The 16,075-nt window shown below is 33.8% G+C and overlaps 1 protein-coding gene across 1 annotated transcript; it reads left to right on the forward strand.

The window, feature by feature from the left end:
* Nucleotides 1-1,624: 1,624 nt before the first annotated feature.
* LOC111055737 (endocuticle structural glycoprotein ABD-4) lies at nt 1,625-15,519 on the forward strand. Its single transcript, XM_039437300.1, has 3 exons — nt 1,625-1,631; nt 2,301-2,406; nt 13,411-15,519. The coding sequence occupies exons 1-3, from the start codon at nt 1,625-1,627 to the stop codon at nt 13,721-13,723; spliced, it is 426 nt and encodes a 141-aa protein (XP_039293234.1). The 3' UTR covers nt 13,724-15,519.
* The last annotated feature ends 556 nt before the right edge of the window (nt 15,520-16,075 follow it).

Genomic DNA, 16,075 nt, shown 5'->3' on the forward strand with positions numbered 1-16,075 from the left:
TGTGCAACTTATGAATGACTCTGCACACTTATCAATGGAACCAACCACGATTAACTTGGCATTGAGTGCAGTTATTTCCCACAATGCATCACCAATCACCATTCATGAATGTGAGGAATTTGATAGCACATGTTCAGTGAGTATTACGATATGAAAAAGAATCATCAGTGTCATGGGATGTGGAGAGTGATTCACAGTATTGGTCTTATAATAATTATTGATATTGAATCTAATGAGTTTTGAAACAGAATATAGTCTACAAGTACAGTATAAGCTTACAAGTTACAAGATAAGAGCATAGAGAAAAGATATTCCATAGGTCCATTATGTTTCAAATTTGAAGCCGATGTTTGTTAACTCAAACTGATTACTGTCTATTAATACTGGTTTGGCCTGCTTGGAGTATACAAACGGCACAGTATGAGAGACTACCGCCGTCATATAGCTTCACGAATAAGAAATACTAGGACTATCGGCTTGAGGTAACATTGAAATTTCGAACATAAACGCACTATACATTGAGATAATATCTCCTATCTTTTCTCCATGTTGAAAGTTAACTCGTATGGCTTTTTATTGGTGGGAATCCTCTACTGGAAGGTTCCACCTTGCCTTAATATATAATTTGAGCCGTCAATGGGCCTTACGACTGTCATACTTCAACCGGGACCGACAATGTAACGAGCCAATCCAATAACACGGGAGGGTCCTCGCTAGAGACTTTTGTTGATAATATTAAGTTTGAACCCGTGACCTTGAAGCTACTATTTTCTCTATAGACCACGCTACTTAAAGTCTAAGGCTAGGCACACACTAGTTAGTCAAGACAAGACAAGACAAGACATGATCAGACACAATACTCCACATTGTTGCTTATGACGCAACTCACACTGATTAGTCATTGCAATTAGACATGTCTTCATAAGCAGCTATGTGAAGTATTGTGACTAAACGCGTCTGATCATGTCTAGTCTTGTTTTGACTAACTGGTATGTGCCTCGCATTATAAGAGAGTTTGTATTGACCTATAAAGATATTTACTACTTGAAATGTATCCCCTATCTCTATTCAATTCAATTTATAATTGCATCCGAAACATCTGATGATCAGTTAGAAGATGAGTCAAAAAAGGGAAATTTTTGTAAGGTTCTCAACACATATCACAAAAGTTGCTGGATGTTATCAAAACTAGAACAGCTTAAAACAAAGATTAACGATATCGTACATAACCAGCCTACTCAATCCCTTTAATGAATGGAACAATTGGCACCATTAAAATGATCGATCAGCCTAACAATGGTTAATATCGTTACTTTGAGTGACTTGCATCTCCATTCTCTACCAGTACACCTTCTCAAGCTACTGGTATTTCAAACAAGAGAGAATATTAGACCTACATGCTCACTAATGTCGAATACATTTTATCTCGTTCACAATATCATGAAGTATACTCAGCTTACATAACAATAACAAGATGATAATCAGTTTGTTCTAGTAGCTTGTCTTGTTAAAATAGCTGAACAATGTTTTCAAAGCTTATATCACAGATAGGTACTTCGATCGTACACTGTAGCCTATGATAATTTGTTTTTGACATGTTACACGTTACAAGACTTGATGAGCAATGGCTTGTAACTTCTATAGTTGGATGTCTTATGAATGAAACAAATGAGTATTTGATAACTTGTAACTTGAAAATTGTAGCTTGAAACAACGGTAACTTAACATTGGAAGAATGTCTAGCAGGTAGTCGAGATTTGATGGGCAATTTTATAGAGAAATATACTAGCTAAGTTGACTTACAACTTAAGACCTTTAACTTGAACCTTTGGTAAATTATGAAAGATTGGAGAATGTCAAGTAGCTAGTCTAGTTATGGTAGACATTGTCATAGAGGAAATATGAGACCTCGCTAATTAAGCGAAGAATCAGCTGTTATGTATGGGATAGGAAATTCACGAATGACGAATGATCTCGTCTGAACTACTGGACTGATTTACTTGAAATTTTGTATAAAAATTCTTAATTAACCGATGATTTATATAGGCCTATTTTCAATTAATCAAGATTTAATTACGTCCAGCTTTAATATAGACCTTTGCGGGGCACGGGTTACCTGCTAGTCTCAAATAATTTTATTCTTATATAAATTTATTTCAGGAAAGGGCTCAAGATCAACACAATGAGATAGGTGCTCTCTAGGAACCTAGAGATAATTATTACAAAATATTTATGGTACAATTTTTTGTTTTTCAGATATGCTATTTGACAACCCTTGTTGTAGCCCTTGGTGTGGTAAGGGCCCTCACCCCAGGCTCCAGGAGCATCAGGTCCCACAACACCCCCAATTCCAATTTTGAAATACGAGAATGACGGAGTCAACTTTGATGGTTCCTACAAATGGAGGTGAGTCAAGCTAACTCAAATCATTTATAACTCACTCATTCATTCATAATTTAATAAGATTCAACTCATTCACATTCGAAAATCAATTCGATTTCCATTGATAAACTAGGGACTATGGAATAGTCCATTCATTCTAAGAACTAAGGAGTTTATGAATGGAAAAAATAGAGTTTTTCAATGATAGCTCTATAGAATATGGATTCAAAACGTTTGATTACTAAGGCCCGGTTGCACAGCAGCCGGTTAAATTTTAACCGTGATTAATTCCACGAAAACCAATCATAGAAGGCCTTTCTGATAAGACGGCTTCTCTGATTGGTTCTCGAGGAATTAATCACGGTTAAAATATAACCGGCTGCTGTGCAACCGGCACTGAGAGTACAAGTGATAAGTCAAACATCATATTCTCAGAATACATCCATAGCTAATTTTAAATTTCAATAATAGGTAATATTATGTTGCAAGAGATAACCGTTGCCAGGCTTTCTCCAAGTTTTTGAAAAATTTATGATTTCACGGATGGAATGAATAAAAGTTTGATTTTCTATCACTTCCAGTTTGATCCCAGCAGATTCAAATTTTCAGAGGACTTCTTACCCTCACATCAATTATTGTCTTGTTAATGTATCATAATGTCAAGTTTAAGAATCATGAATGGCACGCTGTTTCTAGTTATCTGGATCATTTATTTAGCGTATGGCCCTACGGCACAAATCTTTATGTTATCTAACATAAGTCACACAAAGAAAAAATAAAGTCATCTTAAGCTGCGTACACATATTCGCGCTTCCAACCCGCACCGAGCACGCTCCTCCCTCGTACCGCCCACGTACCGCCCTCGTACCACCATCGAACCACAGTCGCTCCGCACACGCACCCATCATGAACGTTACGGAAGATGTTAGATCTTCTCGCGTTCCCCGGTCGAACCACTCTTGCTCCCCGGTCGATCATCAATCGCTCTGCTGGAGTGACGTTCGGTTGCGAAGCAGAGCGAAAGTCTGTACGCACCTTTAGTCACAAGTTTTCAAAAAAAAGGTGGAACAAAAATTAAAAAGAAAATTTTAAAAGTTATGACCGAAATGAATGGACTGAACTGAAGGTCCACAATCTTTAACTATTGAAAAATTATCCAGCAGAACCTGTTTACATTTTGAAAATGAAGCTATAAATCAATCAAACAAGACTTATCAAAAAACACGTTTTGTTTTAAAACAAATAGGCTATTAAAAGCGTTATCTCATCACAGAAGGTAATCATCACTTTCCCCAAGTACAAAATCAATCATAATATCTTATTAACCGTCTTCGTTGAATCTTTGTTGAGGATTTTATAATAAGGATGCAATTACAACAATTATTATCAAGGTGATACCCGTCCAAATTTTGGGTTTCTGATTTATTATAGGAAAGTTACATAATTTGGGTGAATAGGAAATAGAACAATCACGAAAAGAAAGTGATTATCACGTTTTTAGTGAAGCTACCCATCCATAATTCATAGTTTTAATCAGTTCTTCAGAAACTCGATCATCGATTTTAGAGGAGCTACTCTTCCACATCCATAATTCATAGCTTGAATCAGCTCTACTCCCTGCAGTCTCTCTTCATATTTCATCATCGTGTTGATTCTATTATGTTGGGTTATTTTTTGTTGCCTGGCCTATATTATGAAGAAGAAGCTGTTAGCTCCAATTTATAGTTTGACATTGAAAATTCCTGATTGGAATAATCTGCCCATCAAAAACTGGAAATCGATTATAGGTTTCATCCATTATCTCAAATTATGTAACTTTTCAACACTCGTGTTGGAGTAGTATTACAGGATAAGGCAATCATCTGTGCACTCACTTGTTACACCATGCATTATCTTCAGAATATCTTCTTCAGATTATCTTCAGAGAAAACTATGATAATAAAACTACTATAATGATATAGATAGATAGATAGATTAAGAATTTATTGATACTCATAACAATAAACACAATTACAATTCCAAAGCATAACAAAAATTCAATTGACATAATGAATAATATTTGAAAAAACTACTGTTTTATTCTGTGGCGATCAAAGACCTTAAAGAGATATAGACCCACAATGCCTATGCCTTCCCAATGATAGCTCTTACTTGAAATTGAAGGCCGCTATTGGGGTATTTTAGCACGAGATATTATAATATATTATATATTTGTAATACTATAGATCACAAAGGCATTGGTGGCATTGGTATGTAATAATCTTATGGGCTGCCCCCTCAATGGCGGATTTCAATTCCAAGTACGACACTAGCGCTGCATGTGAGTCTATGCATCTTTAAGGTCTTTGGTGGCGATCATGATTTTCCATCACAGTACCCATAGAATAAGCTGAGATGAAACTTATCAATCAATTTATCCTTTCAAATATAAACATAAAATATAATGATGGGAATGTTTGTGAAATAGCCTGATTTGAACTTGAAAACAATAGAAATTAACTTCTTCATCTTAAATATTTTGTTTGTATAAGACATATTTCCAACAATTATTTCCTCAATCGTATTTGACTATGTCTCATTACTTTCTTTCATTGATGAGAAATACTGTAACATAATGTAATCTATATAATGAGAGAGATTAGGGTTGTGTTTGTTCGCATCAAAACATGTCAACTTGTGGATTGCATACCGAAAAAAAGGGAAATGATCGGGATCTTGAAATTTTTCACATATATTTTAAAAATAAATATAAATCTCGTGCACCTCTTAGCCCAAACTTCAATTTTCCTTCTAGATTTTTCAGAATGAATGTCCAAATTTCATTGATGCGACATAAAGTTTCATATGGCATACATTGTTGTAAAATGTGTTTGTTTATAAGGAGGTTATAACGTTGTTACAAGACATTCAATTTTGAGTGGAGCCGTGGTCTAGTCATTAATGAGGAAAAGTTATGATGCCTTGTAACATAACAGTGAAGGAAAATCATCAATTCAATTCTAATGTTTGAAATAGAAAAGCCTAGGCTACTTTGATAAAATCGCAGTTCAATTGTAATGAAAACAAACTCCTTCAAAAAATAATTGATAATAATACGTTTCGAGGGTAGAAATTAAGAACACAAAAATTGGGAAGAATCGGGATTCAAAGCGACTTATCATTGTAACAAAAACAGTTGAGGAATCTCAATGAATCCAGATAATGAATTGTTGAGATGCCAAATTTTCCTTATTGTGATAGGCTAATTCCTGGAAATTTCATGCTAGCTAGAAGCGGTTTCTAGATTTCATGAACGGAGGAACAAAAAAATGATTGTGAAGAAATTACGGAATCTAGCTGGAACAATGCTTTTCTCAATTTCGTCAAACTCTGTTACAAAATTCTAAATCATTCACCGAATTGCTGAAATATAAGGAGTAGGAGTTTCAATATGGATGGAGAAAAAAGAATAAAAATGAGGAAAAGGCACGATTGTCTCTCTCCCTTACTCAACACTCTATTTCGGGATGACACACCAGTAATTTAATAGTCTTTAAATAGAGGATTCAATTGTAAAATTGTTATCAATACACAACGAAAATGCTGGAAAAACATTCATCGAGTGCAATCAGTGAATATTTCTCCAATACAAAAGTTCATCCACTTCAATGGTAACAAACACATATCTCTTTAATATGGAACTTTAAATAAATTTTAATTTTCATCATCCTCCTCCATTATTATTGTCCTTCTACTAAAATAAGAACGAAATGCAGTATAGATGAAAATCTATGTGGATGAAAAGCCAAATTTGCAGTAGACCCAGATGGAATACTCTGCCTAACAAAGAATATTCTCATTTCATTTCATAAATTCTCAAAAAAAAAACGTTAGAAAATGCTGGAAATACATTTATCAACTACAAAGAATCAGTGAATATTCGATAAATAGGAACGTTCATTTTTATTATCCTCTTCAATGGAGACTAACACATATCTCTTTAATATTAAACATAAACTTTGATTTTCATCATCCTCCAGCATTGTTTCTCCTTCTACTCAAATGAGAACGAAATTAAGTATAGAAGAAAATCTATGTAGATACGAAACCAAATTTATAATGGAATACTAGATAGAATACACTGTCTAACAAAGAATATTCCCATTTCATTTCATTGACCGAATGTAGTGAGGTTTATGTTTTAACTCGGATCTTCTTTTGTCTGTCTGTCTGTAACGCGATTACGGCCAAACGCGTTAATAGAATTCGATGAGATTTGGCAGGAATATTCCTTTTTCAACTGCGCGTCGATGTGTACACAAGGTTTTTTGACATTTCGCATTCTAAGGATAATATGAAAAGAAAGGGAATTCCTTCATACTCTGATATCACTATTATATAATATCATCTACTTTGAAGATAGGATTATCTGACTATAGATTCATAATCAAACAACTGACAAGTGGATTATTCATTGCATGCAATACACAGATGTCTGGCCGTGTCTATTTCTATAAGGTGGGGTTTCAATATTTTTCATGATGCGTGCCCATCAGGATTAATATTCTCACATTTGAAAAACAAATTTAATGTGTGATTGAAAATAAGATATTAAAATGAACTAAATAATGCTGAAGAGATTATAATATTCTTGATTGAAAAAAATTTATTTTAAAATAGTTGAGAAATATTTTTATCTGATGGAAAGATATTCACGGAATTGGATAAATTATCACATGGGGAAAAAATTACAATTAGAATTTGAAAATATTAGTTATACAAACAAAATTAATGGCATTCAAAGGAAAATATCCAATCAGAACCAGAATACAATTAAACGGGAAATTAATAGAAAAATTTCAACTATCTTGGTAATGATGTAACATATGATACAGATATTGATGTATACAATAAAGTTTCAGAAAATATGTGGCACCAAACATAGAAACCTCAAAAATAAAACAAGACAAGAAACCAGGATTAAGTTCTATAATACCATTGCAGTTCCGACTCTCCTACATGGAAGTGAGGATTGAATTCACACACGAAGAATGGACAGTCGAATTCAAGCTGCAGAAATGAGGTTTCTAAGGAGTGTATTTGGCTGCACTAGAGCTGATAGAATCAGAAATACTGATATAAGACAGGTTTTATTGGTTGCTCCTCTGCATGGAAGAATTATTCAAAATAGACGCAGCTGGTGCAGTCATTTGGATAGAATGCCACCTGGAAGAATCCCCGTTGTAGTCCAAAACTATAGACCCACTTGAAAAAGAGATGTAGGGAGGCCAAGAAAGAGATGGGTACCGGAACAGGTTAATCAATAAACCTAATCCCTGAAGTGAAGATGATGATGATGATGATGATCACATGGGACACAAATTCAAACTTAACTGAGTTTATTAACATGAGTGAGTTTTGATCTAGGAGAAAACAAATAACAGTTTTTAAGAGTAAATTTTAATTCAACTGTGAATTGTGATTCAACTGAATCAACTAGAACAGGTCACATCAGATACTTGTGGTTGACAAAACAGCGTGAAGTCTACTGTTCACAGAACTACTAGTATATACTCTTCAAAAAACTAATACACTGGAAAACTCCATGAAAGGACAAATTTGACAATAAATCTCCACAGGTCTTCTCCACCCAACTAACACTATTATGAAATGTATGAGTTATCTATCATTGCATCAGAGTATTGGAGGAACAAGTAATGTGGTTGTTGCTGTGACTTTGACAACACAAAGTCGAATACAAGTTGCGCAAAGCAGATGTTCTGAAAATACTAGTAGAATGTGAGTAATAAGTTATAAGTAATACTTAACCATTTATGGCGGCAGTAGACCTTCATTTGCATTGGCGTAACTTAAGTGCGTTGCATCACTTGAGTGACGAACACTATTCAAGCAGGATTTACAGAAAGGTGTCACAAAAATTATTATCTACGACATTTGATTGTCGTTGTACTTGGAGTTTGAATATGAATGACAATATTATTTTGAAATGAGTATTTATTATCTGAATAGTTGTGAATAGTGATTTAAGTGTAATATTTTTGTTTCTTATTCTATTTTCAACCGTAAAAATTTGAAAATTCTAGTTTTCGTTGTTTTTGAGTGAAAATGGACTAAATTTTTGTAAAGTGAAATCATAACCCTATTTTGGACTTTTAAAATGTTATTTAGATTTAGGAGAGAAATATAGTACAAGGAGTATCCTTAGTTTTTCTCTTCCAATCAGTGCTTCTTTGTGAAAAATATAAATAAAAGATAAAAAAAGATAGAAAGGTTACATTGTGGTAGTGATGAATAAAACATAATGAATTAAAATACTATAGTGAGGTCCACGTTATAATGGCAGTGGAGAAAGGATAGGAGATCAACGTTGCCGATTCTGTATCTTGTCAATGCCTTCTGTAGACGGTAGCTGATACAGGTTCACTGATGTAATATTAACTGTTCATTCTCGTTTAGAATAATCAACTATATTAAGCAATAAATTATATTTTTCAATAATTTCATAATGAATTTTCATAATTAAGATGAAATATTTTGTTATGATTAATTATTAATTCTACATTGTTAGAAGTCTTTCTGACAACAGAGCAAAGCGAGAAAAAGATAGTGCTAACCTATTTGTTGAATGATGGACAAGGATAGCGATACCATTGCTAATCATATACTGTCACTCTAACGTGGACGTCACTATAGTTCCCAGTTGCACAAAAGTCTGTTAAGTTTCAAGATTGAATGTCACGAGAACTAATCAGAGAATCCTTCATTTAAGGAAAGTCTCCTACGATTAGTTATCGTGGCATTGAATCATGATTTAAATCTAACTGTCATTTGTGTGACCGAGTCTAAATGTTGTTCAACCACAGATTTATCAAAAATCGTGATACCAGTTTCAGTTGTTACACCATCATCAATCTCAGGTAAACTAGAATGAGAAATAAAGAGCAGCAGTATTCTTACACTATCGGCCGAGCTCTGTGATTGGTGGAAGCCGTGACCTATGAAGATGAACGTCTGCCATTGGCTTAGACAAGCCTCTCCCCTATTGGCGGTTCAGACAAAACAAAATGGCGATTCCAATAGCAAACACTTCAACTGAAACAACAATACTGTTGATTTCTGTTATTTGTAGAGAAAGGAGAATGGGGAAGAGTGGGAGGAAGGATAGCTAAATTGAGATAGAAAGGAGAATGTTAAAATATAGGGAAGACTGGATCTGGATAGAAAATGATCATAAAAAGATTGATAGTGGAAACAAGGGGAAATGAGAAAAAAGAAACAGTGTGGAGTGATTGAGCACAGTGAGGGAATAGAGGAAAATATAATGAAAATTGAGCGGGGAATAAAAGTGAGGGAATAGGGAAAAATTTAGCAAAAAAGAAGTTTTTCAAGTTGGCAATTATTATTAAACGAAAATCCAAATTAAATGCTGTAATTCTCCCCAAAGTGTTCTAATAAACGAAAATCCAAATTAAATGCTGTAATTCTCCCCAAAGTGTTCTGCCACTGCAAATATTGACAATAGGGTAGAAAGCTGGATGGAAATTCAATGAGCGCTACTATTCAAAAATTATTTGTCAGCTCGGCACACGAACCCCACCTCCTAATTTCCATGTAACTGTTTACCCTGTTGTCAATATTTGCAGTGGCAGAAGTCTCCGGGGTGAATTATTACAGCATTTAATTTGGATTTTCGTTTAATAATGATTATTAATTCATTGGCATTTGAATAATTGCAATATCACAGTAATTTTCATCTGTTTTTCAAGTGTGAAAAACTTTATAGAAGTAACATATTTATCACAACATTGAAAATTCCATACAGAAATTGGTAGGACTCCTGGTTTCAGTAATAGCTAAATATGAAAAATCGTTCATACTCAATTATTGTAAAATAATAGCTTGAATAGCAATTGACAATTTTGATGGTCATTATTTAATCTCAGATCTCCCAGAATAATCAATCAGAACCTGATGTTGAAGGTACTCTAGGCATGAAAATATATTGGTTCTCAATCAATTGATCACAATTCAATACAAAACAAATTACATGGAAAATTGTAACAAGATAGACTGACTAGTAGTTCTGTGAACAGAAGACCTCAAGCTGGTTTCTCATCCACAAGTATCTGATGTCACCTGTTCTTGTTGATTCAGTTGAATCACAATTCACAGTTGAATCATAATTCATCCTTAAAAACTGTTATTTGTTTTCTCCAAGATCCAAAACTCACTCACGTTGTCAGACACGGCCGAGTAATGCATGCAATGAATAATCCACTTGTCAGTTGATTGATTATATGAATCTATAGTCAGATAATCGTATCTTCAAAGTAGATAATATTATATATAGTGTATCAGAGTATGGAGGAATTCCCTTTCTTTTCATATTATCCTTAAGAAGCAAAATTTCAAAAAACCTTGTATATTATACATCGACGCGCAGTTGAAAAAGGAATATTCCTGCCGAATCTCATCGAATTCTATCAACGCGTTTGGCCGTAATCGCATTTCATACAGACAGACAAAAGCAAATCGAGTTGAAACATAGACCTCACTAAGTTCGGTCAAATATAATAATTATGAATATCAAAATAGTATAATGAAAAAAATAATAGAAGCTAATGAATGGCATAAAGAATCCATTTATTCATTTAAAAAAAATAATCTGTTGTAGATATCTTTAGCTTATTCATTGAGCGCTGAAATCCTTTATTGCATTATTGAATCAATTCTCAAATCATGAAGATTACAAGAATCATTAATAGTAACGAGAACCTAGCATATTTTCAACACCCTCTCAAATCTGAAAGCTTTCAGAAACCACTTATAAGATAAACAAAAATAATCCTCTTTCAATAGCTTTCACACCCAACAAGAGAATCTTCATCAATTTATTCAACCACTCTTCCAGATAACGTATAATCAACACATTTAACAGAAATTAAAAAGCTTTTAGAACAACCTACAAGCAATTCGAAGTTTATCTATAAAAGCATTATATTTTCAACCTGAGCTGAGCTATAAATTAATTGTTTCTCTGATAATCCGTGTCATCCTCTTTTGAAATCGGGTTGTAACAGACAAACTCATACATATTTATCTGGTACAAAGGTTAATTATTATCGTCGTCTGGCATTGTGTTACATAATTTTTCCATGTTACTGAGAATTCCAGTGGTTCACCTTCAGAGAAAAATATCTACTCTTCTTCATTAATTTATTGTATACGGAGAAGAATTAATATTGTTGTCTGTTGGATTCAATTATGAATCCAAGCGGTCGGAGAAAAGAAGAAAGACATGATGAAATATTTTTCTGAATGAATTGAACAACCCGTGATGTAACTGTAGATGTTGTAAGTATTATTCATGGATGTCTGGAAGGTTATGAGGATGTAGTATAGGATTTGAATTCAGTTTGGGGTACAATAAAATTGTGTAATATTAATACTGTTCCGATTTTTGCTGTCCAGATTTGTTATTTGTTTGACATTCTTCTTTTCTCTACGTTTCTACTTTTCACACTGCTATTCATTTATCATCTCTCTCAATTTTTTAATATTCTTTCCAAAGAATGGACATTGATATCTCCAAAGCTCCGCCAATTTGATTAATTCAATATGAAGTGATAATTAAGTGTTATATTTAAATATAGTTTGGTGTTTTAATTTCTCTAAATTCAAAATGTTTAGCTTGTATATATTTTTGGACGAAAATTGAACTTGAACGTTTTACAGTAGAAACATAACCTATTTTTTGGACATTTTATTAATTTAACAAAATTTGGGAATGGAATAGATTTGGGCCAAGCCTGTTGTTCCTTCCTAATCATAATCATCTGATTTGTGATTCTGTCCACGAATAAATGAATAAATAAATTTATGTAGATGCATAACTATTTAATTATTATCTATAGTTATTATTTATTACAAATTGCTTTTTCATCTCATATACAGTTCAATAATTATTTTCTTAGTCTATATTATGTAAACTCATCTATAATTTTGCTGTATTGTGAGCTATTGTATATAAGTGTATATAAGCTAATATATTGTAATCTACATAAATAAAGTACTCAATCAATCAATCAATTCTCGGATATTGATATTGACTTCATCTTCGCATTTCAAAATACAAATTATTTATTATCATATCTAAATATAATATTATCCGATCAATAATAATTATCATGAAACGGAAAATAATGGTACAGTATGAGGCATCTCAAATCCATAAAACAGTTGATCTTTGAACCGTTCATGTAGAACTTTTCTGTTACTACAATAAAAATAAGAATTCTCGCAGCTTTTCTTGGCCGGTAGCTTTTCTTGAATGTAATGATCTATAGTAGTTTATCAGAGATTGACAATGGTGTAATAACCGAAACCAGTCTTTCTAATTATCAATAAATCAGTGGTTTTTTGACAATTTCTTAGTCTTTTTCATTCAATAAATAATTACCACAATATCAACTTCTCAACTACACAAAAAGTAATGATCTATGTATATTCACATTTGTTCAATAGAATAATTCATTCACTCCTCACAATTCTGATTCCTATTTTATCTGATTACATGAGACTTTAAAGTCTTCAAGAGAACATGTCAGGGATTGGATTTACACTGTATCTCAATGATGGACTACATTTTCTATCCTTTCCCAATTGTTCAGAATGATATTGAAATTGAAACGGCCGGGTTTCTACTCACCCCCCCTCACAATCATAGACGTTGCCAATTCGTCAGGTTGATCTTGAAAATATTGATTAATTCTCATTTATAATTAGCTGTGAACAATGTTATTTGGCATTGTTGCACTCATTCATTCCAATTTCCATCTGACTATTTTCGTACGGTTGACTGTAGTTATTTAATTTCTGTAATTGAACAATCAATTTTAGCCCTATGAAATAGGATATATATTTCAATTTTCTTCACTTCCCTATCTTTTCTGTTCCATCTACGAGACCGAAAACAGATGAATATTTAAATTTTCAAATCTCATCTCATCCAAATGTTTACTGTTGCAGTTACGAGACCGGCAACGAGATAATCGCCGAGGAATCAGGCTACGTGAAGAACGCCGGCGTCCCTGAGCAAGAGGCGCAAGTGGCACAGGGCTCCTATAGCTACACGGCTCCTGACGGTACCCGCATCTCCATCACGTACGTGGCCGACGAGAACGGATTCCAGCCACAGGGTGCCCATTTGCCCACTCCGCCACCGGTGCCTGAGGCGATCGCTCGCGCCTTGGAGTACCTGAAAACGTTGCCGCCCAGTCCCGAAGACCAGGCCGGATCCGCGCCACAGGGACAGTACGTCAGGCAGAACGGAAAGTATTAGAATGGAAGTCGCTCAGTTTTGATCAGAAAATTAGAAGAACTATCATAGGGATAAAATAGCTTGAAGATAACTAAAGCTGCGTTTACACTACAGCTGTGTTAATAACTAAATCCTTACAGAATCTATTAGATTGAACGGAACTTGACAAACACATATATGTTCATCATGTGTATGATAAGTTATGTGACATATATTGTGACAATGATTATTGTGATTATTGTGACAATTATTATGTGACAATGATTCTATTAGATTGAACGGAACTTGACAAACACATATGTTCATCATGTGTATGATACGTTATGCTCAATCTAATAGAATGATTATTGTGATTATTGTGACAATTATTATGTGACAATGATTCTATTAGATTGAACGGAACTTGACAAACACATATGTTCATCATGTTATGATACGTTTTGCTCAATCTAATAGAATCTTTTAAGATTAAGTTATCAACATTTTGCTAATAACTTTGATGTGAACGCAGCATTACGCTATTTTATCTCCATGATACTATGATTCTTCCAAGGAGAGCACTATTCTGATTATTCCATAATATTCAGAATGGAAAGTACAACAACGTAATCCCCAGCTATGATCAAAATGAGGAGTACTCGACAGTGTTTTACTTACTCAGTTATGATCAAAATTGAAAGTACTCGAATAAAAGTGAGTCGTTGATGATGGACAATTATATTAGTTGAAAGAGATGTGTTCACATAGAGATGAAAAATGAACTTGAATTTTGTAATTATTTATCTAATACAGTAGTCTAAAGCCAGGTTTCACCATGGTCGGTCAATACAACATTGGAACGTGCTGAAACACTACCTCCGTAAACAAAGCCATAGCGCGCTCTGGTGACGTCAGCACAGGTAGGGCTCGACCATGTTTAATGTCTTGACCGAGCTTGGTGAAACCCGATATAAGTATGACATTTCACAACAATACAGAGCTTTGGAGCTGACTATGGACGTGTTTCAAGTAACTGGGCATCATCTTTAGATAAAATAGAGTAGGACTACATTGACACTTACTGTATGTTGGAGTTGGTGTCCAGTGATTTATTCATCTTCATTCTTCTTCACCACGTGATTTTATCCACCATGGTGATAATTTGGTGCAGATGATTGGCTCCATGCCTTGAAACAATTACTTTTACGTTGAGCTCATCTTGGAGCTGTAATGTTGTGAAACAAAATACGATACTTATAAGATAAATTTTCAAAGTTGATGTTTATAATGACTGAATTATTGGGTCTGTGAGGGTCAAAAGTATCAAAAATGAAGATGCTCAAACTAGACTGAACCAATTAGATTCAGTATATCATATCAATCGAGCGCCGGACTACATGGATGACAAAATCGTCAACTTTAGAGAATTATTTAGTGAATTTATGATATTTAATAGATTGATGAATATGTTTTTCATTGAAACATTTCGATCTTCCCAAATTTGAAACGCATATTTAGCATTTCACGATGATTTTGCATTATCCATGTAGTTCCATGTTATGAGAAACCATAATGAGCTTTTATTGTAATATTTGAAAAAAATTTCTTCCGATTTTATATTCTCAATATCTGAGAATGAGTCGTTCGGTATATCGAGTGATTCAGCTCCAGTCATTTAAGACTAAGATCTGTCTCGTATGTAAATATTTTCATTATTTCAAGTTGCATGAATCAAAACTATCTAGCTGTTTATACCAATCTGTGTAAGCGTTTTTATTACGTCTTATATTTTTCTATGAATATGTGCAAAGGCTTTATTAAATAAAGTGATTTTTTAATTGGCTTTCATTGAAAAAATCCTATTAATCTCATAGTTCGTTGTCTTTGAAGGAAATTGATAGAATTCTTAGTGCCGGTTGCACAAGAGCTGGTTAAGTTGCAATCGTGATTAATTTCACGAGAACCAATCAGAGAAGCCGTTTTAACAGAAAAACCTTCTCTGATTAGTTCTTGTGGGATTAATCAATGTTAAAATCTAACCGGCTTTTGTGCAAGCAGGCCTTAGAAGTACAGTATCTACCAATTGATTGAGGATGAAATTAAAAAACCTTAGATACTGTACTAGTAATCTACAGAGTATTTGTAGTTAATGAGAAACTACATAGTAACTATTATTGGAAAGGTGAGAATTCACGATTATATGAAGCGGACACTGGAAAAAATAGGGTTTTGTCTGTTGAAATAAACAGAAGAAGAAAGGATGCTTGTTGATCAGCTGATTGACTTTGACCTAGTGACCGTGAAAAGTTATAGCGGTCAATTACATCATCTATAGAGAGAACTGCTCGCAACCCACTTATCAAGGAACGCTTTCAATGGAGCTTATGGAGAGAA

The sequence above is a fragment of the Nilaparvata lugens genome, chromosome 11 (assembly GCF_014356525.2).
Source record: "Nilaparvata lugens isolate BPH chromosome 11, ASM1435652v1, whole genome shotgun sequence".
In the NCBI taxonomy this organism is placed as follows: Eukaryota; Metazoa; Arthropoda; class Insecta; order Hemiptera; family Delphacidae; genus Nilaparvata; species Nilaparvata lugens.